This window comes from Phaenicophaeus curvirostris, chromosome 1 (genome assembly GCF_032191515.1).
Source record: "Phaenicophaeus curvirostris isolate KB17595 chromosome 1, BPBGC_Pcur_1.0, whole genome shotgun sequence".
Classification (NCBI taxonomy): domain Eukaryota; kingdom Metazoa; phylum Chordata; class Aves; order Cuculiformes; family Cuculidae; genus Phaenicophaeus; species Phaenicophaeus curvirostris.
In genome coordinates this window covers 81,375,970-81,402,287 of record NC_091392.1, presented here as the reverse complement: position 1 = coordinate 81,402,287, position 26,318 = coordinate 81,375,970, and the positions used below count along the sequence as shown (strand labels likewise).

General features: G+C 38.4%; 2 protein-coding genes across 5 annotated transcripts in view; one reads left to right on the top strand and one right to left on the bottom strand.

Moving 5' to 3' along the window:
* Positions 1 to 26,318, top strand: part of ATXN10 (ataxin 10) — a 351,563-nt gene that overhangs the window by 177,991 nt on the left and 147,254 nt on the right. The window lies entirely within an intron of this gene.
* WNT7B (Wnt family member 7B) overlaps positions 18,861 to 26,318 on the bottom strand; it is a 98,748-nt gene continuing 91,290 nt past the window's right edge. For all 4 annotated transcript variants that reach the window (XM_069863399.1, XM_069863390.1, XM_069863381.1 and 1 more), the window contains one exon: positions 18,861 to 19,752. In XM_069863399.1, the coding sequence (XP_069719500.1) occupies positions 19,273 to 19,752 (480 nt within the window). In that variant the 3' untranslated portion in view covers positions 18,861 to 19,272. The remainder of the gene's footprint in view (positions 19,753 to 26,318) is intronic.

Sequence of the window (26,318 nt, the reverse complement as noted above, 5' to 3'; positions counted from 1 at the left end):
AATTAGTTTTTAGTATGGATTTCTGCTCTGATGGCTACAGAACTGGGCTTATGCATTGCCTATGATCTGTTAGGGTCTTTCATTTTCACTTTAAAGAAGTTTACAGAAAAGTTTTGCTCTATTAAAATTCTCGGAAGCTAAATGGGCAGTTTGAAAAATTCCAGGTGAAATGACACCTTTTTGTGTTCACAGCTGATTTTCCTGTGTTTTGGAGTAATGTTACTTGAAGCCAGTCAGTCGCAGTACATGGAGTTCCTCTGAGGTTTGGTCAGGATATATCCTGTAGTATTGTTATAGAGCGTGCAACCACGAAATACGGATCTGAAATATATAAAATAGACCCAAAAATCTGCATATAGTTAGGACTGTGCAATAGGTCCACAATGAAAAGAAAAACTGCATGAGATTTGTTTATCTTGCAGATTTGTTCAGAAATTCAGAATAAAGCCTGTGTTTGTTTGAAGGTTGGTTCAAGGTCTCTACTTGCCTGCTGACTAAATTAATTCTCAAATAAACCTGGGTTGATTTTTAAATTGCTATCAAAATATACAGTTTATACAGTTTAAACTGGCCATGCTGCTAAACAAGGTAGCACTCAGTGGTTTTGACTGGCTCATTGAAGTTCATTAGAGACCCAAGCTCAAGGTGGAAAGACTGGAGGGGGTAACCCTGCCCTAATGCCCCCCAGGAGCCTTTGGCAGGGCTGCAGGATTCATACAAGGGAGCCAGTTCAGCTTCTACAAGGGCAAGACGGTAAGTGGAGGAATCAGTTTCTCTTGGAAGTAGAGGCACTTCTGCGCTTGATTGCAGAAGAAAGCATGTGTGTGTCTGTAAAGAGCTGAAACGCTGAAATGGGGAGTATGCATTCAAGCAGAGGAGTAACAAGCAGAGTGTTCAGAGTATTTCTACCTGTGTTATTATGTCTACTAGTATTAACCTCTTTCTTCAAAGAGTGCCAGATTTTGTCAGCAATATATGTTTTAAGGGACGAGTAACTATTTTTGGAATGGGACTTATGTTTCCATGACCACTTCTTCTGCATCTGTCTTTGCTGGTTCAGAAGCAAATTCATCCACTTGTCTCCTCTGAAGGAGAACTCTCGCACTTCTCCTACTGTGTGCATTTTTTCACGTTATATTTACTTCTTATGTTGCATTTATTTTAAAACTTGGTTCAATCACATGTCTCTGTTTCTATTTAAAAGGAGCAAAAAATAATTATGAGGCAATTTTAATGTTTACCGATTATTTTTGTGGGGCTTATTAGAGTAGTTGTTTTAAAAGCTGTGGTTGTATCAACCATGGCTGATATTCAATAATTGTTCATATCTAAAAGTGTTATCAGCCATCACAGAGCGTTACCAGCATAATTTTAAGCTCTCTTCACCTTCTTCAGTCTGGGTTTTATTTGAAAAGCAGACATGCAGTCCCCAGTGAGAATTAAAGTAGAAGCATTAGCTTGCAAAATATATGCCAATGACCTAATGATTCTGACATTTTCACAATACAAGCTTTACAAGAAGGCATGCAGACAGCAAAGTCTGTTTTTCTATCTCATATTTTTTTAATGGCTAAATGTTTGGAGGAAACAAAATGGATTTATTCTACTCAATCCAGGGTATAATATCAGGACTTATCCGGTTCCGGGCCCCAGGGCTTCAGACAACTAACAAAACACATCTTACTTCTGCTCTACTAGTTCTCTGTTATGCTTTTCACACGCAGGAAGAATGAGTAAAAGCATAACCCAATTGAAAAAAAGCAGCATGGCCTGCTATTCTTTGCTTATGAAGCATCACATGATAGACACCAAATTAAGAACCCCCCCACCTGTGGTTAAGTATGTATGCAACTGTCAAGCCATTTTATACAATACCGAGGGAATTTTACTATCCCCTTCGCTGCCAGAGAGCAGGAATATGTTAAAAATGTTAATGTCTTACCAAAGCACGCTTCATTATTTTTGAATAATCCAGTGATTTTACGCCATTTAAATTAAATCAAAGATGCTGCTCCCCAATTTATTTTGAAATGCTCCAGCTTTTGAAATCTTTTGCTCTGATCTATGGAATTTAAGTTGCAATTTGTTTTTTGGCTATTCTGTCAGTGTTTCTGTAAGAATGAATTGGGATAGAGTTGTCTGCCATGATATGGCAAAAAAATAATGTCTTTTCTAATAAATATAAGATGCTATTTCAACATGAGGTTAAAGGAACTCTATCCTATCATGACCTTTCAGACTGTGGCAAGCATAGAATATAGGTGCCAATTTTATGACACAGTCACATCAAATAGATTGTATATGATATATTTTATTTGCGATTTCAAAAAAGGTTTTGATCATGAGAGTTAGAGGAAAAACTCATTCAAATGTGTTCTTGTTACTTTTTGTACAGTAACTTCATGGACCAACTGCCTAATGCTTAAGACGTGCCACGTCCAAGAACATTCCCTTAACCACAGGGTTTTCTGGTTCAGTTGCTTGATGTATTCCAATTTTTTCCTATTGTTGCCCTGAGAAGTTCCAAGCAAATCTGATGGTGATGTCAAATTCTTAGAGGTGTCTGGCATTTGTTCAGATACTGGACTGACAATTTTGTCTTTTGTGTTTTTCCTTCCTCTCCTTCTTTTGCAGGCTTTATCAACTTAGATGATGAGCTACTTGCAGAGATTTCTTTTACCTACATATAATAGGTTCCCTGCAGCAAAAGTGCTTAAATTTCAGAGGTGGCCTGTGTATATTAAAACCTTGTAGATTTGAATTGGTTTCTTGTGATACAGCGTTCAGTAAATAAGGAATGAGGGAATCACTTCATGTTCATTAGAAGGATCTGTACGACAGCTGCAGTTGCTGATTTCTATGATGGAAATATTCCAAATACCTGGCTACAGACCAAGGAAATGCAAGCTTTATAAGTGGCTCATCACTCTGTGTTAAAACCTAGTCCTTGCAAGCCATATGGATCATTAGTTGCTTTAGCCTAGAATTAACATAAATTAATTCCTTTTCTGCTAACATTTCTTCCTTGCAGTTGCTGTTTCTCTCTGTGTGTATAGAGGAAAAGCTTCGCTAGTGCCATCATTAGTGCACAACATCTTTTCTTTTTAATGTGGGCTTCTATTTGCTGCAGAAGTGAAAGCTCTGGAAGCCTTCTGCCTTTGAAGAACTACTTAAGATGAAATGGTTCTGAAGAGCATTTAAGGGTGTTTACTTTGGGCACTTTATTTTTTTCTTTATTTTTATTCCTATTGGAATTGGCTGATGTTATTCATTAAACTAACAATTTCTCCCCTGCCTGTCCTTAAGTGTGACTTGTGACCTTGCAATCTGTGTATTTTGTCATCACAATGTGTTACCATGGAACTGATTTTGATGTCATGAATAAGGGCATTGTAAGTTTCCACGTTCCCAAGCATATTTGAGACACAGGTTTGGAAACAAAAATGACTTCACCAGTTAAATATTGTTAGATCCTATAGCATATCAAAGGTAAGAACACTTATGCCTTATATTCCTTTACATAGAAGAATCTAAGGTTAGGAATTTCAAAGCAGGTATATACAAGAATGACACTACAAATAACATTTCACAAGATTAAATATTTTGTGAGAGCATTGACCTCTAGCCCCTTTATGTTACTGTAGACAAAAATCTTTCATATTGTTCATGGAGAATTCTCAGACTACCTAATATGAAGCCTATATAAAAAGGAAGAAGCACTGTGTGCATAACAGCACTTGGATGCTGCTGGAATTTAACTCCTTCAAGACAATAGCGGCCAAAGGGAATTTTCTGCCTGAGATCGCTCACAGGCAGACAGAGGGCAATGTAACATTGCTGGTTTTGAAGCTGAGAGTAATATTTGGGCATTTTTCAGAAGAGAACTTTACACAATGGACAAAGGAAATATATACTTTCCTTGTGCAGCAGAGCGTGTGTATTGTGTGTCTTAGATTAAAAAGAAAGCAAGTTTCCTCAGTGATCTACCTACCAACATGAGGTTAAAAGAGTTCAATAGAATCTCTTGTCAAGCTGTTCCCCAGGGTGTTTAATTCATCACAGTTAAAGGGTTGATAAGTTTCTGCAATAATGAAAAAGTTTGGAAAGATTCAAGTGAGGTTAATATCCAGGCTGCATAAAAAGTTCTAGTGTAACAGTGACCTCAGATGCTTTTCTGTATATTTGTAGGTTTTTCTTGGGTTTTTTCCTTTTTTTTTTTTTAGCTGAGACTTACCCATCCTGTGCATTTTATGCTCTAGCTCAGTACCATTTTGCTCCTGGCACCAGACAAATATGTCCTCATTAAGTAAAATTTATGCTAATACCATTCTGATTAGCTAGCAGTCATTGATATTCACTCTCATTAGCTAAATTGGTTCGCTGGAAGACATCCCACTGAGGATTTTTTTTTTCTGTTTTAAGTGGAATATAAAATGTATGGATTTGTGGAGATGACAGATGATGATAATTATACCCTGTGTTTACTTGAGCAGGTTTGGGGTTTTTTTTTAATCTCCCAAAGTACTTTGCAACATTTCCATGTGCGAGGAGAGAGAAGACATTTTTCCCCACTTCTGAGAAAGACCCTCTGTCAGAAATACAGAAGTCATTCTGGTTTCAATGTTATTAGGATGGATTGCACAAAGGAATGTTCCATTCTGAATTCAGGAGCACTTTTCAATAAGACAGAATGCAGGTCAGTTCATAGGAAATCTAACTGGGGATTAATTTAATTCTTGCAATAATGGGACTTTCTACATACAATTTTATGGAGTAACCTTGTGACTCTGAATTAATATCTCTGGGAGCTTTGCCTGCAGTAATATTGCAAAATTAGCCTCAGCATGAACCTTTAATCAAAATTACAAGGATCTGTAAGCCCACTCTCAGACATCTTGGTTGAGACAACTGATAATTTCAGCTAAGAGTTTTATTATGTTTTCTCACGTTAAAGCATATATGCTAAATTCCACCCATGGCTTAATACAGTCTGGTATGATGCTGTCATAATCATGATCCATTTTCTGCTCTCTTAAAGGGATCTTTTAGTGCAGGGATGACCAAGTAGGAAGCTGTTATTGCCAAGATGTGATAATCTTGTCATCAAGACTATCAGGGTTAAGAATATGTTTCTTTATATTACAGCTTCCATTTCAAATGCCTAGGGAAAGCAGTCATCTTAATGCCTTATATTCTTAGTTATACATTTTGTTTAAAATCTCAGTAGATGCTTATCTCCATGTGTAGGCATAATATTCTTTAGAAACTCTGCCTTTATACTCTTCTGATAAAACTCTATTTACACTTAAATAGTGATACTAAATATACATCTTCTTTAAGGAGGGAAAATATTTCTCTGGTTCATTCAATCCTGATCTCACTATAAGAATTATAAACAACTATGTCTCTTCATGCCAATTTTTTAACCTTTTGAAACTGTAATGAATGCTATAGTACTTAATTTAGACTGCTAGGCAGCAAGCAGATGGCAGCAACTATTGACCATCCACAATGACAAGGTGGGAAACATTTGGCTACAGTGACCTTCAACTGGGCTTGAAATTCCTGAATTTGTCTTTGAATCCCCACCACTGAATAGTACACATCACTCCTGTGCAATAATTGCAGTGGTTTTGCATGTTCTTCTGTTTCAAATTGATTCACTTTTGTATTGATCTAATCTTTTCTTCAGTAATTGAAACTAATTTCACATCCAAAAGATGTTTGGGAGGGGAGATTTGTGACCACAAAACAGTAACGTGAAACCACCTAGATGCAGATAAATTGCCATTCTTCTTCAGTGCACAGAGAAATTGCATCCTAATAGCATGGCAATTACTGTTTCTATAGTGATGTGTGTGTGTGAAAGAGCTATAAATGAAGTTTGATGTTTATAAACAATTCAGTTTGTACTGAATTATGCATACAATTTATGCCAATATCCAAGATGCACTTCTAGTTATCTCACAGCTATAGAACAACAAACAGAAAGATGAAAGTTTGGGGAGCACTGCAGTGAACCATGGGATTTGTATTATTTTTTCCACGTTTGTGTCCAAAGGAAAAGCTATATGAGCTGAATCTATTTCCTTATCATATGGTATGCATTAAATAGATGAAAAAAAAAATACTAGAAAGAAAAACTCACAGAATCAACACATTACTTTGCTACCTAACAGCCTTATTATGCCAGGGTTTTGTCCCAGAAGGTACAAAACATTATAGTTAAAATTCAGCAAACTGTATCTGTGCATGTTCATTTTTAAGCTGATTAAATGATCCAATATCTTAGTTAAATATTTGAATTATTTTTTTCCTCCTGTTACGGTGTAACAGCAAAATATTCTCTCTGTTTTCTTTTTGACATTGAATTTTCATGAATACTGCAAAGTCAACAGAGTCATCAATGTTTGCTTAAATAAGGTAATAAACTTGCTCCAATAGCAGCTGGTTTGCCAGTTGCAAATCGTTTCTGGGGAACAAATGGAGCTGTTACTAGTGTTTAATATGGTTGCAAGAATGGCTGTAGTGAAGGCAGATTTTAAGAACAGACGTGAATATCCACTGGCAGGTAGATATGTGTGGGCAAGGGCACAGCTCTGACATGAAGGAGTGCTGTCAATAGCAGCACATTAGACACACAAAGGAAATTCTTCCTCCTTCCTCCTGCCTGGCTGGGGAAGCACAGTTCACTTCTGCAGGTCCTTGGCCAGCAGCCAGTGCAATTAAAACGCTACACCCTACCTTGGCGTGCTTTAATTGCTGCCTACACACTTTGCAAGCAATGTTTGTACTTGTTTAGCTCAAGACCTTTCATGGACTTAGCAGCCAGGCTGGAAGAGGGAAGCAAACACAAGCGAACAAATTTATGTTAACAGACGGTAAGTGTTCATACTGCATAACACCTGTGGGCAGACACGTAGACAGCAGTGGGTATGCCATTTAAACAGCAAGAGAGTGCCATTTACCCATTGTTTAGGAGTAAATGAAACACATTGCATTAAATTTGTTCCTTGGCAGTCATCCCAGTCAAACTGCCACGGTGGTTAGCCATGGACGCTCCTGTATTTATATTAAAATAGTTTGGAATATTTTGCCTTTATTCATGGCCTGAATATGCAAACATGATCTCCTCAGCGCGAGCTGCAAGCAAGGTGGTGAGGTGTGCTGCAAGCTGGGCTTATGCCTCTCCAGCTCCTTGGTCCGTGCCGTGGCTGTTTGCTGGCAACAGGGCAGCCTTCTAAGGGCAGCAATCCCAGTCTGGTCCCTTGTGCTTTTGATTTCTTGGCACATGCCACTGCCAAAATGACACAAATTGAATATTTACATTATCAGCTGGGGGTGGTGGTTGATTTGTTTGTTTGCTTTACCCACACTTGGAGTGACTGCAACCCGTGCTGAAGATGTTTAACAACATGCTATCATGGCAGCATGTTTATTTTGCACTGATTTGTTACTGGTCTTGAAAACAAAAACACTTGATGCCAGCATTTGGGAGAGCACCAAGAAAACAAATACATCCCAAGGTTTTCCAGTTGATAGAGGGTAAATATTGTGGGATTCAGTAGGGAGCTGGTGGCATTGCAACAGGGCTGCAGTATCACTTGAGAACTCTGTGCTTGGGCACCAACTGCATCTTGCTCCTCTCTCTTAAATGATTTCTCCATTGTTGGCCATCAAGTGTTCTGCTGAGCTGATGCCATGATAAGCAGAAATGACCACACCAGTGCTGGAGGGCTCATTTTCCAGCAGATTGCCTGTAGCTCTCAAAATGAAGTCTTGGAGACATGCCTTCTACCCTGTTCTCCCCCAGAGGATGCAAAAATAGCACAGAGAAGTTAAGCAGTTTTCATGGCTGAAAATAACTATGAATTGCCTACGGTATAGCTGTTGGCATGAGTACTTTTGAGGTTTGCAAATGATTGCTATGATGTTAAAAAAGCCTGGTAATTCTGTGCATTGCTACACCTAGCGTGTGCTTGCTGGCTTCCCAGGTTTGATTTGTTCTCCCTGACATGTCCTCTGCTACACCTGACGTCAGGATGCAGTTTTACCAGGGTTTTCTGAATGAAGGAAAAGGGAAAACTATGTAGTCATTGGGCAATAGTTCACAAAATGAGATCTTAAATCTGGCCAATCAGCTCATATTTAATCACTTCTGTTTATTTTAAAACTGTGATAGGATGTGACAGCATGGCTTTGTTTTAGTATTAGGCTTCTGTGTTGTTCGTTTTTTTCCTTTATATTCTCATTGCCTTTTTAAAGTTTTTAAAACCTTTTGATCTTATATATTTATCTAAGTTGAAGAAGACGGTGTATTCCAGTTTTGTTTGTTTCAGGGGTCTGAACTTGGAAGAATGACATCTTAAAACATATAGCACATATATAGCATAAATATATGGATAAAAAAATATTTAAATTAAATAGCATATATAAGCCTGAGAAGGCTTGGAGAGAAGAAAAGAAGGAGCTGTCTTCTTTTGGAACACAAATATGGAACTCCACCATTGTCACAAGACTGGGTTCTTTGCCAAAGTAGGAGTAGAAAGATTATGAACACAATTATTTAAACAGAAATGTTCAAAAAGAAAACATACTCCTTAAAACAGAAGTAAAATTGTTTTCCCATCACACACACACACAAAAAATCCTCAAAAATGTTCTCTTTTCAAGAGAAAAAAATGTATAGTTCTGGGATTTCTTGGGTCTAATGTGGGGTCTGGTTTGGACCCGCCAATTTACTTCATTCTGATAATAGTGTAATCTTTTGTTTCTTGTTTTCTTTTTCTTTTTTTAGCTTTTAGACTAAACATATAAAAATATATAATTGAAATTAAATAAAAATTAAGACATTGAAGAAGCCTATTCTGAAAAGTTTTCTGACTTGCTAGACTCCCATTCTTATGATCAATTTGAGAGATTCATCGCAACTCTGTCTTACTTTGGTCCTGATTAACATATCCTTTTTCAGCAAAGAAAACGTTTTGTAAAGTTATCTCAAAGGTTTGGGATTTTTTTCCAACCAAGGTCAGTGTGTGAACGTTTTATAGGACAGATGAATATGTGTAACCATGCCACCCTTGTAACCGTTGCAAGTATATACTAAGCAGATTCTGTGCTAAAATTACAGTTCTGCAGAGACTCCATCTTTTCAGTAGTTTCTCTTTTTTAATCTTCATTTGGCTGCTTTTATCATTTTTTTGTTCTTTCTGGTGCTTCTGTTGAGTGTGTGAACTGCATTATCATTTTAAGATTAGCCCTGAAAATCCCTTTTTAAGAAGTCTTTTTTCAGTAGCTGAATTACTGAAGGGTAGTAAAACATGGAAATCACACAAAGTTTTTAAACAAAAAGAGTTTCAAAATTTTCAAAACTAAAATGGGATATTTAGGGAAAGGTGTTCCACAGTGAGATTTAGAGGCATTTAATTGCTTTTGAATCTGGACTTGGAAAACCCTGTCATTTAGGTCACGGCATCTCCTAGTCTAGCCCTGCCAGGCATAGAGTCAGAACTGAATTTTGGTGATAACTGTCACCTTTGACAAGTTTTAAGAGTTTGAGGAGGGTCAGATTTAATTTATTGCTCCTTAAACTGATATGACTTATCTTACGGTCATCCATGGTTGAAGGGTAAGCTCAGTTCTCTTTCAGCTGGAGATGGTGGAAGCAGGCAAACACTTCACTGCTCTGAAGTGCCAGCAGAAAGGCTTTCAGGATTGTGGCCAACACCCTCTAAAAGTACTTTTTGGATCTGTCTCAGCGTGAGCAGAGACATTTGAAAAGGCATCAGATTGTGAGGGAGTGTAGCTAGCTATAAAGCTGAAGTGGAGAAAGAAGCTCAAGTGAATCCATCTAGGGAAGAGAGGCATCTCTTGAATGCAAAAGGTTTTAAGTGTAAAAGTAAGCACTTTTTTCTTTTTTAAAGAAAAGCAAATGGAGGACCTTGGTAAAGCACCCATTTTTAAAACAAATTTAGTTCTGTTTGCTCTTTTCTCTGGTGGATAATTAAATATTGGGAGAAAAAGGCAAGAGGAATGCCCAAAGAGAAAAATTGTCAATGCTGTCACTTCCGCTAAGAGTGTCTTACATGTACATATTGAGTTGCTCATACATAGTCAAATACTATAAAAAGGGTTAAAACACTAATCATAGAATCATAGAATCATAGTATCATAGAATAATAGAATGGTTTGGGTTGAAAGGCACCTTAAAGATCATTTAGTACTCCCCAGCCATGGGCAGGGATACATCCCACCAGACCAGGCTGCCAAAGCCCCATCTAACCTGGCCTTGAACACCTCCAGGGATGGGGCAGCCACAGCTTCCCTGGGCAATCTGTGCCAGTGCCTCACCACCCTCATCATGAAGAAATTCTTCCTCATATCTAGTCTGCAGTTTCTCCCCATTGCCCCTAGTCCTATCACTACAAGCCTTTGTAAACAGTTCCTCCCCAGCTTTCCTGAAGCCCCTTCAGGTACTGGAAGGTCACTATAAGGTCACCTTGGAGCCTTCTCCTCTCCAAGCTGAATAATCTCTCTCAGCCTGTTCTCATATGGGAGCCCTCTGACTTCCTCTGGATCCATTCCAACAGCTCCACATCCTTATGTTGAAGATTCCAGAACTGAACACAGTACTCCAGGTGGGATTGCACAAGAGAGGAACAGAGGGGTAGAATCACCTCCCTCAACCTGCTGGCCACGCTTCTTTTGGTGCAGCCCAGGATACAGTTGTTCTTCTGGGCTGTGAGCGGACATTGCTGGCTCATGTCGGTCTTCTCATCAACCAGCACCCCGAAGTCCTCTGCAGGGCAGCGCTCAATCACATCATCCCTCAGCCTGTATTGAAATGGGGCATGACTTTGACCCAGGTGTAGGACCTTTCTCTTGGTCTTCTTGAACCTCATGAGGTTCACACAGGTCCACTTCTCCAGCTTGTCCTGGTCCCTCTGGATGACATCTTGTCCTTCTGGTGTGACAACTGCACCATTCAGTTTGGTGTCATCTGCAAATTTGCTGAGGGTGCGCTCAATCTCCCTGTCTGCATAATTGATGAAGATATTAAACAGCACTGGTCCCAGTACAGACCCCTGAGGGACACCACTTGTCATGGATCTCCATCTGGACTTTGAGCCATTGACCAGTACTCTCTGAATACAACCATCCAAAGAGTTTGTTATCCACCAAACCATCCACCCAGAAAATCCATATCTCTGCAATTTAGAGAGAAGGGCATTGCGGGCAACTCTGACTTATCAAATCTTAATTTACACTTCAGGGAGCCATCACTAAAGTGCCATATGACCGGCTTGTAAAAAGTATTTAAATGAAGTACGGCCCCTCATTTTTAAACATTACATAATGTGAAAAGTATGCACTAATTAAAAATAAACATTTTCCAAATGTACATTATAATTTCAATATTCAGATTAAAAAAAAAACAGTCAAATCACACACTACCAGAAAGTGTTTATGGCTCCTCACTTTCTACTTCAAGTTTTTGGGACTGAAAGTTGGTATTTACAGATATTTCTAGAATGGCGATATCTCTGGATGAACTAATAGGAACATACACGCACTCAGGATTTTCTGCTTTATGAACCTAGAAACTAGAAAAGCTTGAAGTCCTTAGGAGCAAATACATTTTGTGTTCTGAACTGATGCCTGTATGCTTCTGCTGTTACTTTTTCCTTTTATAATATTAATTTCATAATTTTATTGGATATCACAGGGATTATTTCTATTTCATGCATTTTAGCACAGAATATGTGGACTGTTGCAAAGGGTTTGGAGGCAAAGAGTGCTAGGGAAACAGTTGGTCAAAATTAGCTTGGGTGAAAAAATCCAGGATATTCAACTTGAATAAAAGAATCTTGTTTAGAGGCTTATACCAAGAATAAATGTATTATTAATGCTTAGGAGTGGCTCTGTTTGACTAAGAAAATGCCATTAGAACCAAGTATTTACAACTAAACACACTTGAATAGAAAACATGCAGAGAAAACTCTTAGTAGTTCATTTGTCAAAAGCTGGTTTGAACTGTGGCCCTGTAATAATTATGTATTGCGTATCGTAGGCAGAGAAGCTGGTGACCGCAAACTGACTTCCTCATTCTTTCTTCTTCCTCCAGGAGTGGTTTGGATTAGATAGTCAGCTGAAACTTCCAAAGCACGTATTTTCTTACCATGCTGCTGTGACCCGTCCCCAGGTATTTCTTGCTTAGATTCCCACTAAATGCTATTTTTTTTATTTTGTCCTTTAAGTGATAAGTTTATTAATGCATTTACTTAGTTAAACACTTCTAAAGTCTCACTGCATGACATAAACAAGTGCACAGAGAGGAAAGCAACCTATGCACTGAAAAAAAAGACAACTGGGCATTTATGAATGTAATCCAACAACTCTCTGGTTCCTTGTCCTGAACAACAGATATTCTGTATCACGTAATATTAGCAAACAAAAGACTTTTTCCCACGCCATTATACATTTACATTAGCCTGCTGTTCAAGCTTGGCATGTTGGCTTCCTAAGACTATTTGATCCCAGATGCAGCTCTGCACCAGAATTGCTGGAACAAAATGCAATGGGTGGACAAACCTGTCCTGCTGCATTGTTTCTAGCCTTTCAAAAACAGAAAGCATTTATCTGACTCATTACTGTAAATGTACTAACAGAGCATACCAGTGATGATTTTCTGACTGAAAGTGCCTGCCTCTGCTCAAAAGGTTAACAAGGGTGCAAAGTAAGTGCATATCATGACACATTCGTTGATACCAGCCAGGGGCAAATATTAAGTAGCTTATCTTTTAGAGAGAGAGATAAGAAAGACGAGTGGTGAGGTGCTTGCCAATAGAAGTATATTCATCACAACTGACACTCCTGTGCATTGCTGTAACCACAGCAGGTAGAACCCCAGACCGAAAACCAGGGCATCCGAGTTGTAGCTCTAGCTCTTCACTTTCACTGGGGCCTTTGGCAAGTGGTTTAGAGCTAAATTAGGCTGACTCCTCTTCCTGAGTAGGTGAAGGGGGCAGGAGGAGGTTTCACACATTTCCACTTTCTCCAATTGCAAAATAAGAGCTTTTTTTTTGCTTTTCTTTGAGATGAACAAACAAAAAGACCTACAAATGAAAGAAAGAAATGTTATCAGGTGTTATTATGGTGCTGATGACACAATACATCTGGAAGGAAATGCAGAAAATTTGTATCCTTGTATTCCAGTAAGAGAGCACAAAATCCACTGCCCTTGAAAAGGGAAAAAAATAGGAACAATCACAGAGAAATTGTTATGAATATCTGCAGTGTGTATTTTTCAAGTACACACACACGCATGTATTTATGTATTTTGAATATATTTACATATAATAGTGGGGGGGGAAATAGGTTTATGATGTGTGCGCTTATTAGGCTTTTTATTTGGGATATGCGATGCAATTTGGGGAGTGCCTTTTTTCCTCTCTTTGAGTAGGTTGATATTTTTTAAGTAGTTTTATATATATTTCTTCATTCTTAAAGGATATAATATTTAGTCCAGGAAGATGCTGAGACAAGTAACCATATTCTGTGTGATGGCTGGCATTACTGTGAATATGCAACCATTAAATTTCACTGCCTTTTGAACAAGCCAAGTTTGTAGGCTGAACTCAGCTTCAATGGCAGGGTGAAATCTATACAGGCAATTGGGATGCAGCTGCTGAAAAAACATTTCGGCATAGCCTGGATGCACTCTGATGACATAACCAGGAGAGCATTGCAATGCATATCCACTAGGGTACTTTACAACCAGTGTCATAATACTATTAAATCTTCACCCAGTGGATTAAAGTTCTCTGCACAGCACAAACCTTAAGAGGAAGTCAATGTCATAAATAAGCCACTTTGTAGGAAAATGCCTCATCAAATCACTGGATAATAGACCTTTTTTTACAATTCTCTTTGAAATCAGTTCCACGGGGAAATAGTTCATGCGTAAAATCAGGAGTCAGAGATTGGTTGGAAGACATGAGAACAGGGTAGCAGTAAAAGGGAAGAGCAAAGCAAATTTCACTGATATAATACAGTGTCTTTTCCACAACACATGAAATCATAAAGCTTGCAGCTAGAAATAGACTAAAGGAAAATATAATTAGTGCCCAAGAGCAGCTGAGGCAAACCGTAGAGGGAAAATGGGAGTTCATTCACACAATGCAATTTTTGGTGATTAATTTCAGCGGCTAAATTATCTGGCATGCCTCCCTGGGGTTGTAGTTTTGAGACGGAGGAAAGGGTCTGTCAGAGCTGAACTAACGCCTCCCCCAGAGCAAGTTTGCTCTCCATCTTGAGAAGAGAGTCCAGAGAGGCTGTCAGTTCCCTCAGCTTGTCTTTTAGTCTTTTAAGTCTTCCAAATGCCTATGGGTTTCCCTTTACCCAAAGACTGAGGGAATGCTCCTTTTCATTGTCAGCCACAGGAATTAAACAATAAGATCAAAATCTTGTAATCTCCTTGGGAATTCCTTTTAGTTGTATGGGATCTAACATGCTAGTTTTCTGCTAAATTGCTGGGCAAATGAGGGCAAAGGCTAATCGTTCAGCTGGCTTTCCATGCAAACATTTCTAATGTCTGTTGGGGTGCCATTTGTTTGGGATTGCCAATGGAACAAATATTTAAATAATTTTTAATACCCATGCACAAGTTTAAATGTTATCAAACTGGTTCCTTATTGATCTTACAGTCTGTTTACAGGAATAATAAGAGGGCCCAGATACTAAAGTAAAATTTATTATTCCCATTTTTTTCTTCTTTCATAGTACCCAGTTACGGAAAAGACTGTCCTATAAAACAGAATCACACCAATATCTACAAACAGGTAATATTTAGTGTGTTGCTTTCAGTAAAAATAACATGACTGAAGATTTTTAGTTTACAGCAGTATTATTCCCACTGCCTCAGCATTTTGGGGAACACATTATAACCAACAACCACATATTGTCTGAAAACTTTATTTTTCACTAAACAAGTCTTTTAAAGATGTACTGCAGGAATGTGCAGGGGAAAAAAAAAACAAACTAGATCTTAATTTTAAAAATGAGATGCAAATTTTAAATTTGCAACTGTATCTCCCCTGTCAGAAAATGATCCCCAACATTGTCCCATTGACCCCCCCCCACATGATTCCAAATGATCCCTAAAATGCCAAAAGGAAAATACTTGCCAGCATTTGTGTGTGCTTGTTCTCCAACAAAACAGTCTGGATTTGCAGATATGCAGACAGGGACTTCAGATACAAGGAGAAAAATGTTTGTGGGTGAAGTTCAGCCTACAATGCGGTTTGTTTTGCGTGCAGGAGGTTTCTTACAGTATCAGTATCAGAAACTAAAATTGCTTACAACTTCCTCTGCCTTTCCAACTTTGATGTTTTCTTCCCTTACACATAGTTTTAGCTGTGTACATCCCACATCTCATTGTGGCCATCGCTTGGAGACAAGAATGTTGGGTCTTTACTGTACCACTTACTATACCGTCTTCGCTGTGGGAACTGTCATTGCAACAAAAGGTCTGCAGGATTGGAAAGGAAATGTGCAGTTATTCTGTCCAGTTGTGAAAATTGCAATGAATGAAAATTATCTCTGGCTTTATAGAAAGTGTTTTCTATTGAACACCAACAGTGCCTTCAGTAGTGAAAGGCACATCAGCCAATTTGCTTGGGAAGGTCTGTATTTGTTATGTTCGATATCACTTTGGAGTTTTAACCTTAAACTAAGAAAGAAATCCATGAAAATACGTTTGAAATTTTAAGTGACCTACTCATAACATTCTTTAGATTTGTTAAAAGATTTGCAAACTTTTTGATGTTTCATTTACTTCCCACATGTCATTGTAGAAACAAATGTAATATTACCATTTGCTATAAAAACTTCCTGCAGCACTATTAACAAGTGTCCCGCAATGTAATTAGAAAGAAGGTGCAGTGTTTTCTTTGGCATCTGTGGGTAAAATGCTGTGCATTCTTATACTGCTATAAATCCAGGGCAACTCAGTTCATTTTAATGAAATTATTTTGGACTTAATTTTTGTGGAATTTGGCTATACCTTTATCACTAGCTGAGTATCTTCCCCAAGGGGCAAATATAACAAAAGTTGTACATTTTCTTTAGCTTTCCCACCACCTCATTTGAGCAAGCAAAGTCTCTGGTAGGAGCAAGGTTGGTGCTTGTTCCAGTTTCTCTCTACTGATGATGTAGATAGATGACTTCGGAGTTTGACACTAGACACAGGCACATTTATTACTCTTTCTCACAAAGCACAAAAAATGCCTTGGACTGGGAATCTGCCTATCATTTTTCACCCAGAGAACCCTACACACAAATGGCCTTTGCATAATGTCTTGTTACCTTATTTCTTTTTTTCTAAATGAACAACAAACATAAAGAAAGAGAACTAGAAGGGGAAAAAATAAATTTTAATGGAAACACATTTCATCTTTTGTTTTCTGCTTGCCATAAACATTAACATAGTAAACAAATTTGTCTCTTAAATTCTTTAATAACATACAGTATTTTGAATTTTGTCATGGCTAAGGTATGGTTAAACCACATTGTGTTGCTGGTTGTATTCTAACCTCTATTGTCACAGTTCTTTGACACCAAACTACATTTTTTAAAATGAAAATTGTATATAACCCACTTGTGTTCATAGACACCTTCATTTAAAAGTCACCTTTTGGGGGGGATACTTCAGTACATTAGTGGTAATGGTGTATTCTGACTAAAACTACTTTATCTTGGAACATAGTTCAAACTCCATGCTTCTTTGTGGTCAGACTCTGTGCCATATAGTACCTTTCTGAATGCTGCACCCCCACATGAGCAAAGCTCATGCTCTGAATCATTATATTCTGGACACCTAGTCTTGTCATAGGACTCTTACCATGGTGTTGTAATAGCCAGCAGGGCTATTCGTAATAGGGGTATGTAAAAAATGAGGAGAAAGTGTCACTTTGGTCCACTTTTCAGAGTGGTTGGTGTTATAATATATAACCTTTTTTTTTCTTTTTTAACGCAGTGTAGTTCACAATAATTTAAAATACTCTATAGACATTAAAACGATATACAATAATATAACTTAATTGGATTCCTCAATTGTACTTAACAAATACTATTCTAATATATTTACAGCATATAGTACCACAAGACTGAGCATTACTGTGCTTCGGAGCTTTATTTGCTTCTTGTCAAGGACGTTGTGAAAGTACAGTATATCACTATTATTCAACAACAATACCCATGAATCAAAGGGACTTTAAAGTATATGGAGTGACTAGCATTTTTGGGGGGGGGCTGTTGACTTCTGTGGGCTAGCACTCATTCATGCCAAGGCTGAGTCTGAATTTCTAGCTGATATTTAGAAATCAATAGCAAAACCAAAAAAAAAAAAAAAAGCTCTTCAGTTTTTCATTGCTCAGTGAGAGACTCATCAAAGGGGTCTGACTTTCAGAGGGTAAGTGCTTGGGCTCAGAAAGGCAGATCCTCATGAGTGTTTGAATGAAGGTCCCCAGCTGATTAGTTACTTTTGAAAATACAGATCCATAAATTACAAAGATAATCCTGGCTCATTCATATATCCAGCATGGGAGCAGTTGGAGCAGTAGTTTCACCAGCCCCTTGCCCCAGAAGCACTATGTGTGGGAGGTGTTCCCATGTCAGATGGGAAGGACTTACAGCTGTGCATCCCCTCAGTAAAAGTAATAAAATTAAACAAAAGCTAGAAATGCAGAATGTTCAGACATTAGGAAGTTTTTTTAATCCAAGTTTTCAGAAAATCGGATAGGGACCTTTGCTACAATCAAATATTTATGTGATTAAGTGTGCCGTGTTGTAAGTGGGCATATGGGATTAAAACCAAACCACTAGATTTTACAGTAGTAAAACGTCTGAGGATTTTTTAAAAATCTCTCATAGGGAAAAGGTGTGTAAATCAGAATTGAGTGTTTGTGTAAAACATTCATGTATTTACCTTGGAGTACATTATTGCCAACCATAGAATAACAACACAAACTGACCCAAATTTTAGCTTTCTAATGCTCATAAGCCACCACAGCTTACAGGTTGTAGCAAACTAGAGCTCAGCTTCCATACTTTTATTAACTTCTCAGTCCATACTGAGCATAAGTTACTTAAAACTGTTGGTAATATTAACTTTTAACCATTAAAGGCAAAATACATTGCTTGGGAAATGCTGCCAGTGCATTTGACAGCAAAGCAAAACCTTTGATACTTGTCGAAGCAATTATTTATATCCTAAAACTCCCTATGAGGAGCTGAGGACAGGTACTCCATGCCTTAAGCCTGAGTCTAAAAGGAGTCATTTTATTCAGGAGGCAAGCATGAAAAGTCTTTATCAAGCATTTGTAACCACAGTTTCGCATGATCTTTTTGCAAAGTTCAGGTAGTTGCTTAAGGCCTACAGTAATTGAACTTTCTAATAGTGGAGTGACAACAGATCAGTAGCATTGAAGAACTTAGGAAGAACCAAACACAAAAATCATAGAGTCAGAGTTCCAATAAGTTTACATTTAGTACAGAATTAAGACATAGCTACCCGTTAGTGCTTAGAATTTTTTGATACTATTAAAAACATAAATAATTATTTTTAATGTTCATTCAGAGTTCCAGTGTCACTGGCAGCTGATGTACTTCTGTGAACTTTATTTTTTCCAAACTAATAGTGGAGTATTTCTGCCACAGGTTTTGTCTCCCTACTAGTTGTTTTCTCTTTACCTGCTTTGTTAGAAATTCAGGGTTTTGCCGCAAGACTGTTGTGTTCTACTCAATAAAGTTTTCACTTCCTTAAAAAAAGTCTTTATTTGCACAGGGCTTGGTGGTTTTTTGTTGTAAAATAAAAGAAAGTGTCTTTTTCCTTTAAATTTTATCAGAGCTACATTGCAATGAGCTTCTCTGATATGTATAACTTAAAACGCTTACTAGGAAAACTCTGCAACACCCAGATTGTAGTTTAGGAAAAAAAAAAAAGAGAGAGAAAAATAAAGAGTGTTTCATGTGGTTGTCGACATCACCTTAATCCTGTTGCCCTTGTTTCCAAAGCAGTTACAACAGCCAGCCAGCCATAATATGCCATCCTTTGAAGTGTAAATTGTGGGGAGGGAGTGGTTGTTGTGATGGTGGTTGTTTATTTTTTTTCCCCAAAGAAGATTAGATGTGCAAAATGATGCTGTCGTTGTTTGTTGTACTCCACTTTCGTCACTCGTGGGGATTTGTTCTGTTCATTTGCACATGATGCCATTATTTGCAGGTGAACACCTCTGTCCTCTCGCTACATGTGTTGCACTTCACAAAGCAGCACCAGTGGAATTTGCAATTACATTGCCACACCTTGGTGTACTGGTGTGTGTTGTATCCTCTTCCACAGCACATCATGTCGCACCCATCTGCATTGGGAGAAGTACGGTTGCAGAGTCGTCCCTGGGTACCGACACTCCCTGTGGAAGCATCTTCCTCACAGTAGTTGGGTGACTTTTCGATATACACTAAATCTGTTTCCATGGGTTTCTGGTAGCTCTTGATCTGCTTGATCTTCAGGAAGGTTGGCTGCCTTAGTCTACTGGCTCGTACCACCTCCACTTGCACAGCAGCATTGTATTTCTCTTTCAAAATATACCCAATCTCTCTGAATTTAGGAAGTGTTGTCCAGCAGGTCTTAGTTGTACAGGAACCTGAAACTCCATGACACTTGCACTCCAATTTCATTCTCTCTTCAAGAACCTACGTGTACAGACATTTGCATATTGTTACTGAAGGAAAACAGTATTGCAGGCTTGCCTAAATCTCAATCTGTTTAGTTCATATGAATATTCATTACTAGTGGTTGAAATTTTTCAAAGATAGATCTTCTTGCCTCCCAGTAGAATGCTTATAACACATTTTGGTTTTCATGGTACCTGACTGGAAGTACAGTGCTTTGTCATTTTGTTAGAAAATATTTGCGTTCTATTTCCAAATATTGGACATATTCTCAAATATCTGAAGATACGTCTTTAGAAACAAAGTAATTCATGGGAATCCAGTGACTTAAAACAAAAAAATCAAACCATTGTCCTTTTGAAAACTGAAAAATAAGATATTTTTGGAAGTATTTTAAGATTCAGAATATTTAACCTTAATTGCCTTAAGTGTTGTTCAAAGAAGGTTAAAAAAATTTTCACCACCTTTAATATCACAAACAACATGTACTGCGTGGCTGAATAGGCATTCATATTCACTGCATAACTAAAAAATTTGCCCATACCAGCAGTGACAGTACTAGTATACCTGTTAACTATTTAACCCACAAAGCATATCTTCCCCTTTAGAAGCATCACTCTTTGCAATATCTAGCCCAAGTATCAAGCAAACCTTAACCCACAAATTCACTTTTTGCACAAGAGCTATGATTGTGCAGTGTTAAAGGAAATAAAATCCACTTAATGGTGCTGCATAGCTGTGAGCCAAAGAGAGGTGAAAGTATTTAACATTGCTATTGCTAGAGGACATTAATCTAGAGGAGGTTAATGGAGAATCAGATGGTCCCTAGAAGGGACCCAAATACTGGTGGGTTCTTGGGCTTGCTCTTCACTTGCAAACTCCTGCCTCTGCTGCAGCCAAGCCACACCATGGCCAGCACATCCCTCCTTTCTTAGGCACGGGTGTATGCCTGACGGACGGCAAGTAGACGCCCTCCTGCTCCATGTGTGCAGCAGAGGAGAAACTGTCCTTATGGAAGCGCCTCTCTGTTTTTCTGCCCTAGTGCTACCACTTAAGCCTGACCACAATTACACCCACAGTCATCATTAGCTTATGAAAATCAAGGCCAAAGAACAAAGCAAACTGATCTTTCCCTTCGCAATGGGATGCTAACAAAGAAATACGAGCTACCAGGCTTGTCTTAAAGCATTACTGATGCTGCAGACCATCTCCTGTAGTGGTTTCATTGCAGATCCCAGAACATGACTGAAATGGGCAAAGGATAAAAGGGCCGAAATCTGAGTACAATAGCATAATGAAGTAGAAGGGAAGTAAAAAATGCTTACTGCCTGAGAAACTGGCCTTAAAATAAAAGCTGCACAGATCTGGTTATCCCTGCAAATAGAGGGCACCCTCCTGAGTTGAGTTTCACTTAAATTGTACGTTTTGTTTTCTCCCAAATTTCTGGTGTTTCAATATTAAAGGGAATATTTGGATTTGAATCTCCCTTGCCAACATACAGTAGCAAGTACAAGGCAGCTAGGCATCCTATTCAAAAATACCTTAGACCTTTTGGAACCGCAGGCTTTTCCCAGGTCAAGCTCAAGTTAGCCTTTCAGAGGCAGAAAAGGTGATTTCCATGAAGGTTTACTGTGTTAAGGAAGAGCCTCGTGTGGCTGTAACTACTCTAACAAGAAAATCAGCAGGCTGTGATGAGCAGCCTTTTATGGACACTGGAAAGACCACTGCTCTCCAGCCAGCTTTATCACCTTGCTGTGTTCCCTATTGAGAAAAGAGAAGCCAGAAAACTTGCCACTCTCTGCTGCAGTGGCAGGATTTTAGTGGCAGTGAGTAGAAGAAAACCTTATGAAATACTCCAGGGTTTTTCAGGATTTCTCTATCTCTACCTCATGCCCTTGCAAGAGGACATAACTTTTCAGACCCCCAAACAAGATTCCAATCCTGTTCCACAAATCTGGATTAAATTAATCTACTGTCTATAAGTTTTGCTTGATATTGCTGAAATACTTTTTTTTTTAAGCTATCCTTTTTGCCCTCTCAGCAACACATCAATATGCAGTTGCAGCCACATGAACTTCAGCAAAATCCATGAGGGAACTTGTGGATGCCTCATCCCTGGAGGTGTTTAAGGCCAGGTTGGGTAACCTGATCTAGTGGGATGTCCCTGCCCAAGGCAGGGGGGTGGAACTAGATGATCTTTAAGGTCCCTTCCAACCCTAATTATTCTATGATTCTATGATATAAAGAACTGCCTGACACCCTCTAGTACAATCTCCAGCAACTTCATCCTAAGTCTTGATTTCTTTCTGTCATTGCTGTCTTTCTGAATGTCCAGTTTCATGAGTCACTTTGCTGAACGGAAATCTGATTTTCTGCTGAATTTTTGCAAAGGTTCAAACTGTTTATGATGGTGGCAGAACTTGCAAATGCAAGCCACACAGGCTCAAAAAAAAAAGCAGAAGTTTCAAAAAGTATTAATTCATGATCCTGCAACCAACCTCACAGTTTTTTTTATTTTTTTGGAAGCTTTTCTCATGAATGTGGAATGCTTGGGGTTACAACACTGAGCACAGGCCCAATCATCAGGTAGTTAAATTCCTGAATGCTATAATTTGTGTGCCCACAGTCAGCTGTGGGTATAAAATTGTGCCCAAAAACTTGGAGGTCAGAGAATACGAGGCCCATACTAAGCAGATTCTAAGTAAGATTTTATTCTTTCTCTCTCTTTCCACCCTGATGCTGTGGAGTGTTCCTCTTCGCTGACAAGCGAGCACCCTCTGGCTTTCCCAGAGGCATCTGTCTGCATAGTGTCACAAGTGTCTTCCCATTTGCCAGCAAGGTGCCAATGGACCTGGCAAAGGTGACGGGATTTGACCTTGTTCGCTCAATGCTGTGAATGAAGAGCAAGTAATGTTTTTCTTCCTAAATATCCCTCCAGCACAGTTTTCCTCAGCAAAATACCCATCAAAGCTTTGACCCTGAGCCCTGAAGGTAGTTATTTACTCCAATCTAATGCACTATGCAAAGCTAAGTGCCTGATTAAAGATTGAAAATCATTAGCTCGTACAACCCACTCTCTCAACAGTTTCATTTGTCACATGTCAGTGCCTCGTATCTAATCTTAAGTGGTTTACAGCAAGATCTACCTCCCAAAGCAAATTCCCATCGTTGGACTGTGCTGCCTCAGACTAATTGTAGGAACATTCCTGAAGTCCCTTTTCCACATAGAGACCCACTCCCACCCCAGTATCATCTTGCCAAGTAAAATTTTCTAACTCCTGCTACTTTGTTAAATGAATTGTGAAATAGAATGTTAAAGCTTCTTATCCCATATATTTTTATACCTATATAAATCATACACTGAAAATGCAATACGAGGGTTGTCCATTGACAGATAAGAAAAAAAAGACTTGCAAAGACTGAAATAAAGCAAAATTATAAGCATAAAAAGAAATTAATTTTTCCGAGTTCCATATTTAGATCCAACTGCATTAGATCAGATACAATTTCTGTACGTAGTAAAAATCGTATCTGGATAAAATATGTAAAAACAATAGTAACATTTTGTGTGTGTTTGTTTTGGCTTGTCTTTTCTGGTTTGTGTTTTCCTTAGTGGAAATGCACATTTTTGGACCAGATGTTGAATGTAACAAAATCCATATTACTTTTTGACTGCAGTATCAAAAAGCAATAGAAGATTTTAAGAGTTTTCCCCCGTCAAATATGCAAGTGATCAACTTTTCTTTTGTACCAAAAGAGATGTATCCTGGTCATAAGATGTCACCAGCCCTTTGATACTCAAGCAGCTGCAGTCATGAAGGCTGATGGCTTGCCTGTGATCTGTGAGCACTACCTAACCTTAGTCTCAGGGCAGCCTGAGGTGAACTGTTTCTGAAAAAATGCTGATCTTGTGGACTCATCTAGAAAACAAGGCTGAGTCTGTTCTTTTAATACAGACAGCCAGGGTTGTAACTAATATTAGTAGAGTATAATCCTACTCCTCTAATACGAATATCCTGGAAATATTCTTCATTAATAGCAGATCACAGAGCCCAAAACTACCATGTCTCCTTGGGGTGCATCCAGCCATGTGAAGAGAAGATATGGTGCCAGCAGGAAAGGAATACAGGTGCTTCAGCTGCACACTTTTGTTTCTGCTCCTCTGTGAGGTTGCTCCAATGATCATTCAAACAGTATACTACAGGGATAGGAGATGAGGAACTGAATTCCTTGCTCCCACTTCTGTCACATCTCTACTTTTCTTATTGTTTAGTTTAATGGGAGCAGGGAGCCTCTGCTTTGCAAGAGATTTGTATCCACTGTGAGTCTTTTTCCCTTACAGTAGCCAGAACTCAGCAGGGCTGAGGGGCCTCTGAGATGCCAAGAGGTCAAGACACATCACCTCCTCCTGCCCTTTACCTGCCTCTCTAGATATGGCACCCACTCTTGTAGTATCCCTACTGAATGCATTAAAAAAAAAAACCTGAAGAAGGTTCACTGCTCTTTTTACTCAAGTTCTCTTCTTGGCTAAGCAGGAGCCAAAGAGCCTGGGATTCTAAGACCTGTTGCCCATCAGATGAAAGTCCCTACTGATATGAGGACGGGCTACAAAGCCTAACCAAGTATGCCTTTTTCCTGTCTTCCAGAAAAAGAGAAGATGACTGCTAAGTTTGAGCAATAAAGTGCTATAATTTGTTAAATATTTCCAGTTTTTCTTTTTACAGTAAAATCTTATAAAAAGCAAAAATTTTGAGAACTCTTCAAATCATCTCTAAATCAAGTGTGACTGCAGTATTTCACTCTCTCTTCTACAGACTTTTCTGTAAAGCTTGAAGGTAAAATTTTAAATATCATCTTAAAGGAATGAACATATTTCACTACTGTTTTTATTCTTTCAAGGAACATAGAGATGTCACATTTGAGGAGGTGCAGTAATGTTTTACTAGACAGATGATAATCTGTCTTTCGTATTTCACATGGTGTGCACAGGCAGTCACATTTCTAGAATAAAATCATTTAACAAGTCCTAAAACATTTGACTATTCCCTCTCTATATAATTTTAAAGTAAATGTTCAAAAAAGTAGGATAGTACCAGATGTAGCTTCTGGCAGTCAATGTTAAGGGTGTGTTCCTGGAAGAAAAAAATAGGCCAGTAAGTTCAGCCCAACAGGAAGCAGGCAAACTCTCCTCATGAGATTTTGAGCCAAAGCTTGAATATTCAGGACATATGGATAAGCATTAGTTATCCATCCAACCCACCCAAGCTGTAACACCAAACTTTCTGAAACTGAATTTGTATCTGTCTGCAAACCAATTTAAGTGGGAAAGCAGAACACACGCCATCAAGCTCAACTATAGAAAACTTTTCTTTCATGAGTGTTCTCACAAAGGATGTGCAGTGAAATAGTTTGTCTCTTTTAGAGAAAGAGACTTTCAGCAAATGATGGACTCAGGGCTGTAAAACCTGGAAAGTCACATTCTTTGAATGACTGAAATTACTTAGAAAACAAAGTCACATTTTGAAGAATATTTTAGGCTTATAGAGCATAAAATTAGTTGGCTTTCACTTTTGAAATGGAGATTCAGCCTCTGCTGTGACTTTGCAGCATTTCATACAGGTGTTTTCTGGGAATTGTTTCTAATTTTTATGTCCAGTGTTGTGGTTTGCAACATATTAGGCTATACTGTACATCTTGCAGAAGTGAGCTTATTAATTTAAATATTTCATGTGGGGTGAAGTGAGCTAACATTTTTTACGTGTTTTATGCACATGAATATGCATAAATAGCCATAATTATGTACATACACACACTTTACATATATATACGCATGTGTGTATGTATATATGTAATGAATGGTGACCATCAAATCACCTCATTAGCTGTTCTACTGCCAAAGCATGTCAGCAAAAAAACTCTTCCCATTACCACAGTCCTGTGGCGCCAGTAACTGAGAACAAGCCATGGCTTAGATGGAAATGTTGTCCCAAGTAATTGAGTAATCTCTTCTGAAGAGAGTCTGAAGTATTTTTCTTTTTTGTCCCCATACTCTTATTGTTTTGAATGTAAAATAAGGTGTTGTCATCTTCCAGGCATTCAAAAAAAACAATGAGAAAAACCCATTGACATTATGAAGGAATAAATATTGGGATGGTACCAGGCTGAGCTGCTGGCAGTCATTATGATGGGTGTGTTTCTGAAAGGGAAAAGAGACCAGACCGCTTTTTCTCCCCATAACCGCAGTCATTGTCTATCCTAACAGCCTAATTGATTGATAAACTGTTAGAAACATTTCCTTTCTTCTTTTTGGTAAAAGCTGTGATCTGCTACCAATTTGTCAGCTTGTTCTTTCGGCTTTCCCCTTAAAAACAAACAAACAGAAAACCCCATTTTTGTAATTGAGATTCCCCAAGAGAGCCCATCATTGTTTTGAAGCTTTCAACAAAAAGTTAAGATTAATGGCACACATTCCCAGATGTTACTCTTTCTAAGTTCATTTACCCCAGAATAAAGATGCTTGTTTCTAAAAATACACAGTAGAAATTTGTCTCATAAAACAGCACCAAAGCTAACTTGGTTTTGTTGGT